The sequence below is a fragment of the Gavialis gangeticus genome, unplaced genomic scaffold, assembly GCF_001723915.1.
Source record: "Gavialis gangeticus isolate Ggan-Ray unplaced genomic scaffold, GavGan_comp1, whole genome shotgun sequence".
Classification (NCBI taxonomy): domain Eukaryota; kingdom Metazoa; phylum Chordata; order Crocodylia; family Gavialidae; genus Gavialis; species Gavialis gangeticus.
This window is the reverse complement of record NW_017729032.1, coordinates 124,410,639-124,419,158: the sequence shown is the minus strand read 5'-3', so window position 1 is coordinate 124,419,158 and position 8,520 is coordinate 124,410,639. Positions and strand designations below refer to the sequence as shown.

The 8,520-nt window shown below is 44.8% G+C and overlaps 1 protein-coding gene across 6 annotated transcripts in view; it reads right to left on the bottom strand.

The window, feature by feature from the left end:
• Positions 1 to 8,520, bottom strand: part of FARP1 (FERM, ARH/RhoGEF and pleckstrin domain protein 1) — a 405,781-nt gene that overhangs the window by 121,301 nt on the left and 275,960 nt on the right. For all 6 annotated transcript variants that reach the window (XM_019523933.1, XM_019523936.1, XM_019523934.1 and 3 more), the window contains exons 4-5: positions 2,358 to 2,400; positions 854 to 932 (exon numbers count right to left, since the gene is read on the bottom strand). In XM_019523933.1, the coding sequence (XP_019379478.1) occupies positions 854 to 932; positions 2,358 to 2,400 (122 nt within the window). The remainder of the gene's footprint in view (positions 1 to 853; positions 933 to 2,357; positions 2,401 to 8,520) is intronic.

Sequence of the window (8,520 nt, the reverse complement as noted above, 5' to 3'; positions counted from 1 at the left end):
CTGGGAAGCTAGTCCCAGTTCCATCTCTGCCTTGGCCTTCCTAACTACCCCCCTACATCCCCGAGCAACCGCAGAATAGCCCTCCCTGGTGATGACCCCTTCTTTCCATTGGGTGTAAGCCTCCTTTTTAGCAAGGAGATATTCCTGGATGCTATTCCCGCCATGCAGGTGGGCGGGTGAGGTGCTGTGGTGCAGCGGCCGCCTCGCTCCAGCCCCCCTCAGGCAGTGCCAGGTCGTGGGGCTGTGTTGCTTGGGGGATGGGGATGTGGAGCTATTTATTTCTCCCCTTCAGTCTCTGGGGCAATAGCTGGCTGGATGCAGAATGGGTCCCTCCTGCCCCTGCCCACCAGCAGCTACCATGAACCTTGCAGTAACAGGCAGGTGCAGTAGGGCTACACAGGCAGGGTCTCTCTGGTCCAGGACAGAGGGTGTTTGAGTATGGCTTGCTCGCCCACTGGGTGATAAAAAGTTCATGATCCGGCCTCACATTCAAAAAGGTTGGACACCCCTGCTCTAGTTGGTCTTCTCACTCCATTATCCAGGTCAACAAATGTTTGAGAGGAATTTCCCTCCCTTGGTGCTGCTCCCTAGAAACTTCTTGTTGCACTGAAATATATAAAACAAGAGTTTTATAATGATCCCAAACCAAGGGAGCCAACCAGGTGCTCTTACCTCTCCTGAGGCCCCTTAATGAGAGCACTGTAGTATCTTACATCTTTATTACTCAGGTCCATACAAGAACACAGGAAGTGCAAATGGTACTCAGAGGTCTACTTCTTTCCCAAGCACAGTAGCTTCCCATATCCTCCTCTTCTACCCATTAATGAATTAAAAGAATTGCAGGAACACCAACCTTGTCAGTTCTTCCTGCAGCTGAGCATGATCAGGTGGGAAGAATTTTACTACAAATTTTACAACAATGTGTTTAGGTCCTACGGGAAAGAGCAAAGAAATGTCATTAAATACTCATGACCACTTGCCTCCCTGTTATCAGATAGAAATTGATTAGTAAAGTCTATAGCAGGGGTTCCCAAACTATTCATATCCCTGAGGGTATGCAAAACATCACTGAGAGGTACTCAGGAGAAATTGTGTAATGGCAGATTTAATTTTCACTATACTAATAACTGACATTTGAGGAGTTAAAATATAAAACATATGCTGGCGGGGTGTGCAGGCAGCAGGTCAATCTGGAAAGGGGTATGCAATAAGAAAAAGTTTTGGAAACTCTGGTTTACAATAATGCATACTTACCTTTTACCACTGCTTTTTTTCCTAAGTTTCTCAAATTACTTTATAATAAACATGATTTAATGCAACATAAAAAAAAAGAACTTTGATTTTTAAATGTCCATTCTGCATATTGTAATTGCAGGTCATTGTAATAATGAAAAAGAAATACTGTAATAATGGAAACCCCTGGTGCACTGCACCTTATTTACAGCATCACTAGCCCAAATAACATGGATTGGAACATTCAAAGTTCTTTCAGCTGCACCCCTACCAATGTCATATGCTTATACCCATTTGCCCTCTGCTGTCTAGACTGGACAGATGGTGTAATCCCTATGTGAAAGAATGAAGGGACACTAATCGGACATCAAGTTCAAAAACAAAAAAAGTCTTTGGCAAAGCACTTTAATCTTCCTGGACGTTTGTTCCATTGCTGAACTCAGAGTAGCTGTTCTTATACAGCAAAACTTTAAAAACTGACTCAAACGTGACACTACAGAAAAAGAAATTGTCTGTAGGCTGGACTAAACAGGGACTACAGATTCTTATCCCATTATTTGTGACTCTTTTGTCATTACAGGTTTATGACAAACCGCAGCACTGCCTCCTCCCCTCCCCATCCTCCTCCCCTTCCATTTTTTTAATGTATAAATCACTCTGTTTGATAGCTTGCTCTGTGCAAATCCTTCCATAGCAACCGATGAAATGAGCTCTGACTCATGACAATTTATACATCTCTGATTTAGTTAGTCTACAATGTTCATCCTAACCTACATGACTTCAGACTAACATGGCTAACTAACACTCTCTGGTACCTACCTCACCTGGCAAAAATCATTCACTGCCTGACCTCTTCAATGGGCTAGGAGCAGCCCCTTGATATGATAGAGGGAAAACACTGAGATACAGAAAGATAATTGCTATAATTTTGGTTTTATAGAAATGACCAGTATGAACATAATACAATGGCACACAGTATAGGAAGAAATAGCTGAAGGGAAACCCCCTCCCCCATATAATCTAGAAAATTACAAAAGCAGTGATTTCAGTTGAGAGAGCCTCACTTCATCTAATTTCACTTATTTTTGGATTGATACAGTAAATAACATGCAACAAGCACTTACTTCTAATCTGCTTCATAATGGGCTTCAAAAGGTCCAGCCACACCTAGAAAACAAAATAAGTGTGGGGGGGGCATTATAATCTTAAATGAACTGGTTTTACTGCAGAAGCTCTCTCAATTACACTACTAAATTAAACCTGGGTTATTTCCCCAGCCTGTTTGTGGTCATACTTTCTTCTGTTTTCCATAATGGATTGATTTTCTTTCTCCAGTTTTTTGTTTAGATACCTAATGTGTACCTACAAACTAGATAACCTAATGGGCTGTTACTGTGGTTCAACTTTAGAAGCAGTACACATTCACAAATAGAGAAAAAAAGATCACAATCCTTAGATGAAGGCAATTTCCCCCTCACTTACCTTAGATTTTAATACAATTAAAGGGAGCCTGTGACAGAGGGCCTGGGGTTCTACTAATAATTCATGCTTTTATGGTCAGAGAAAATTGATAAAGAGGAATTAAAAAATAGGTCTATGCTGTGAACAAAATGGATGGAAGAGGAGATCTCTGTCAGGAGGGCCCGAGTTATCTTCTATTGCTGAAAATAATGGAAATATAAAAAAAAAACCCTGCATCACTTGAATTAGCCTAAACCAGGACTGTCCAACTGGCAGCTGGCAAACACTTGACATGTGCCCCACGGGCCTCAGCAGCCAGCTCTCTCACTGCTGTGTAATGGGAAAGGGCCTGGAGCTCTGTGCACTGTCTGTGAGTGGGGGCAGGAGAACCATGTGCTGCCAGCAGAGCCCGTGTAGGAAGAAGAGAAGTTTGGGTGTTGGGGATGAGGGGGGAGAGGTGCCCTACTGCATGTGGCTCATGCAGTGTTTGGCTCATGCAGTGTTTGGCTCAGGGGAAGACCAGGAAAACAGTGATGTAACAAGACAAAAATAGTCCTGGTATCCCAGCCTCTGAATGCCACACTTCCAACTTAGTCAGTCTTCTACAGAAACAATGAGTTGACCTCTTGGGAGGACAATGGAGACTAACATCCAGGACTTGGATAATGGAGGAAAGCAGTTCCTCTAGGATAAGAGTGTGGGGAATTTTGCTTAAAGAAGGGCAAGACAAGGGATTTTGTTCTACAGCTGAGAAACATTTTACCTTTGCTCCATATGGAGAGCCTACTTTTAGATTTGCAAAGTAATCAAATACTGTATTTTAAATACCTTGTTTATTTTCTCTTTTTAATATGTCATGTTTTAAGGAAATTTCTGTTGTGTGGGTGCTTCCTACAGGACCTCAAAGACTTTGACATCCTCCTCTAGCACAGGGAGGCGATGAAAGGATGTTTAGGAATTAATACTTCACTCCAGAGTCTCAACCACAAAGGCAGGGACAAAAGTGACCTCTCCCAGTGAGGGGACATACAAAAGGCTACAGAGGGAAGCATGCAGAAGTAGAAGTCAAATAACTAATACAGAGGTGTACATGGCATGGCACGGCAGACATCTCACAGTCCTCAATGTATTTTGCTATCCCATTAAACTGAAGGTACCATACACCTTGTAGACACTTGGGAGCTGCCGAAGGAATGGTACACAGTCTTCAAATGGAGTATGAAACAATTTAGAAGCCATAAAATCTGCTCAAAAGAGCAAATAATCATATATTCCTCTAGGAAAAATATATTTTTAAACTGAACACACAAAGCTGACCTTGAGTTGCTTTTAATTATGTCCCAGACAAACTGAGAATATCTATACTATAGAATCATTGCCCCAGGAACCAGACAGACAGTCAAATGCTTCTATTAAAATTGTTCCCAATGCTATCTATTATTTTCATAGTTATTACAGAGCTGAAATAGCTAGTTGGATATACCATTATTCTAATGTCCTATATTTGGGTACTTCTATATTCGCAAACAAAGTTTCTCTGTGGACTGAAATTTCTCATGCTTTCCAACCCCAAAAGGTAACTATCTTGAAGGTCTGAAGAAAATCGATTTGGTCATCTATTATCTGTTATCCAAGAGTGGGAAATGGTGTTTTTCATATATTTAGAAACTAGTCCTGACATTTCTGGCACTCTGATTACTCCAAGTCTTTTGTTTGAGAAGTTAAAATTTGGCAGGAACATAATCCTCAGTGAAGAATGTGTGCTTTGCCAAGTTTATTCTTTGCCAAGAATAAAACTGAATGAGAAATAGGCAAGCTCACAGGATCTAAGCATCATATAGAAAACTATTTTGCAATATTTGTTTTCATTTAGTTTGTGATTTAGCTCCTTGTAAAGCATGGTGCCCATTGTAAGGCAAAACTGCAATACCCCAGCAGTGGGAGGTTCAAAGTGCCATCACTCTTTCCTCAGTTTGCCTTTGTTCTAGGACAGAAGGTGGTTGCTTGCTGGCTTGGGCAAAGCTTACTAGCATATTGTGAAAAGGGAATAAGATCAAAACTGCATTCAACAACTTGGAATCAGCCTTTGTTCCTCCCTTCCCCCAAAATAATGAGATTAGCCTAAAAATCAGGAGATTAAAACAGGATTTTGGCAGACGGGCTGGGCAGACTCCACTGCAGTGTCAGTGGTCTCTCTGTGCTTGGGGCAAGTCCCCTCCTGGCAAAAGGGGGCTTATTCAGCCGCTGGCACCACAGTGGGGTCTGTCCAGCCTGGCCACAGCGCTACTCTCCCTATGCTTGGGCCCAGCAGCTGAATAGGCCCCGTCTTGCCAGGAGGGGGCTTGCCCTGAGCACAGACTGAGCAGTGGGGGCTGGGCCCTGTCCCCGCCCCCATCCAGCAGCTGGGGCAGCGAGCGGGGAGCAACTGTGATGGCTTCCTGGAGTGCGAGCTCCTTCCCAGTGGGGGCTGCTCTGTGGGACTGGCAGAGCTGCTGCAGAGAATGGCAGTGCTGCGGGGGGCTTGCAGGGCTCTGGCCGACTCTAGTGCCCCCCGGTTCCTGGCCTGAGCAACTGCAGGCATGTACCTGCATTGCCTCCGTCCAGAATGAATGCATGTCCTGTTACAAACTGGTTCAGCCTAGACAGGTTAGACTAACCTGCAAAAGTTGCATCAATTCAGGCTCTGGCTTTTTGGATGTCTGTCCCTAGCCCTGCAGGCTGGAACTCTGCCAGCCTGCGGGGAGCTCATGCAAAACTGAAAAATCTGCAGGTTTCTCCGGTACAATGAGAAATCTGCATTTGCCTCCAGTAAAGGTAAAATCCATGTTTTATGCTGTTTTTCTGTGAGAAATGGGAAACCGAGATCCCTGATTAAAGACGCTTGATAGGAAGGAAGGAGTCAGCAACAGTGCTTCACTTATTCTTTGCCCCTTAGCTTTTGAGAGGAAGGTGTAGCAGATCATGTTCATACCCTACACAAACAGCAGTGATCTATATAAACCATACTGTGTGGTGGAAATCATAGGCCACCTTTCCTTGAATGTCTGTTTGGACAAATGACAGTCTTGTATTTTTCAAACAGTACTATGTTATCTAGCTTGCCAGGTATTTGAATGCATGTGTTCTGGAATTCTGCACACTGAACTAAACAGAACAATGACCCATTGCACATATGATGACATTCATACATATATGCTCAGGAAATTTATTTGTCTCGTATTACAAGATATTTGGAAGAGAACTGACCTGTATTTAAGTAATATAAATTTAGTGCATGCAAGCAAATTTTTTAGACAAGAAAATGAAATGCACATTCTATAATGTTTGATGGATGAATCCTAAACTACAAGTAACTTTTTTAAAAATGCAGGATCCAAGAACTTCCAAGTTTTGGTTCAAACAGCAGTTTTCAACTTATCCACACTACATGTAGATATTATGATGTAAAAATAGGGATAAATAATGCATACAGTTATAACAGTTAATGCAGTTTTGCAGTAAGGGTTTCATTAACATCAACTTTCCTGCCTCTGGGCTTTAGAGAATTAACTATAAGAAGGAATTCCTGCAGACTCCATCAACAACCCTCCTATTTGTTCTGCTTCTCACCCCACTCTAGCCTTCTGCAGAACCATTAGATTGTTATAGGTAGGGCAGACCCATGCTCTGAAGTCTTACAGAGAATGTGGATACATTCTTAGATGCCTGATTGGGGTGGCTCACTGCACCTTGAGGGTCACACTCATCATGAGATCTGGGGTGGGAGGGAATTTCCCTTCAAGTCAGATTGGCAGGGATGCTGGGGGATTTTTCACCTTCCCAGGCTGAGGCTTGTGTGCTAGGAGGATCTGGGCATATCTCACATAGGGTCTGTACAAACATTACATTTCAACCAGTGGAGCTACAGTTGAACTGCCATGTGTGCAAGCATTCAAAGAACTTCAATTGCTTTAAAAATGGCTCATGCCATGTAAATCATCATGTTGGACCAGGTTGAAGGGCTAATTGATTGAGGTGCAAGCATCTGAGTGAATGCAGTCCTAATCAATTGTAAGCATTATGCTGATATCTACAATCCCTTGGTGCACTGGTTGAAACAACATCTCAAAAGAGGGACACTGTAATTTGGGCGGCACTTTAGTGCTGCAGCCAAAAACACAGCAAGCTCCTCCTCGTCAGTGTGAGGGCCATAGAAAACCCAATGCCTCCCTACAGCACCTGGCAACTTCATGCCCCAGGAGACACTGCTCTTTGACCAGTCATTTAAATGCTCTGGGACACTGCAGTTAAAGGCAAGCATGGCCAGCTGGGGAAGGCCTGGCCATTTAAATGCCCCAGGAAACTCTAGAGTTAGGGGAAGCATGGCCAGCCAAGAAGCAGTCAGTCACAGTTGCCTGGGATTAGTACATGGAGACACCTGGCTGAGGACAGGCGGCAGCATGGGCAGTCTGCACTGCTATAAGCCCAAAATAATAAATATGTACACAGGTTCCCATTGGCTGGTGCTCCAACTGATCGCACAAAATGGGTGAACTTGAGGGCTAGGCAGACATTAAAAAAGCAGGAGACTAAACTGAGTCAATATTTGCAGGTTAGTCTAACCTGCTTAGATTGAACTAATTTGCAAGTGAATAGACGTTCACTTTTAACTCAGGAAATGCAGGCACATGTCTGCAGTGACTCAGGTCAGACGCCAGGGGGCGCTAGAGCAGCTCTTGGCTTCAGGGAAGCTGTGCTGGGGGGTGTGGCTAGCTCCAGCAGCAGCCTCAAATGAACTGGTTAGGGAAGGAGTTTAATTCCCCCCTCCCTATCCCACTGGCATGGACACGAGCCGGGACCCTCCTGGCACTCCCCTTTCGCTGCTGCAGGGACAGGGGTGTGGCCAGACACTGGCCGGCATGGCCCCCTGAGGCAAAGGGAGCAGGGAGGGGGTCTTTTCCCCCCTCTGCCCCCTTTTCCCCTGAGGAACCATAGCTGGAGTCTGCCAGACCCCACCGCCGCCTCTACTGATTGCTCCCTGCATGGGATGAGTGGTGAAATAAGTTCCTTCCCTGCCCCCTCCACCAGACACTGGTCATACCCAGAGAGTGGTGGTGGATGGGTTGGTATTGACCTGGAAGGATGTGAGCAGTGGGGTCCCGCAGGGCTCGGTCCTTAGACCAATACTCTTTGATGTCTTCATCAGTGACTTGGACAAGGGAGTGAAGCATACTCTGTCCAAGTTTGTGGATGATACAAAACTGTGGGAAGAAGTGGACACACCAGAGGGAAGGGAACAACTACTGGCAGACCTAGACAGGTTGGACAAATGGGCAGAAAACAACAGAATGCAATTTCACAAAGAGAAATGCAAAGTGCTGCACCTAGGGAGGAAAAATGTCCAGCACACCTACTGCGTAGGAAATGACCTGCTCAGCAGCATGGAAGCGGAAAGGGATCTCGGAGTCCTAGTGGACTCCAAGATGAATATGAGTCATCAGTGTGATGAAGTCATCAGCAAAGCTAACTGCACTTTGTCATGCATCAACAGATGCATGACAAACAGAACCAAGGAGGTGATACTTACCCTCTATCGGGCACTGGTCAGACCGCAGTTGGAATACTGCATCCAGTTTTGGGCGCCACACTTCAAGAGGGACATGGATAACTTGGACCGGGTCCAGAGAAGGGCCAATCGTATGGGTAAGGGCTTGCAGGCCAAGCCCTATGAGGAGAGATCAGGGCACCTGGACCTCTTCAGCCTCTGCGAGGGAAGGTTGAGAGGCCACCTTGTGGCTGCCTATAAATTCATCATAGGGGCGCAGAAGGGAATTGGTGAGGCTCTAC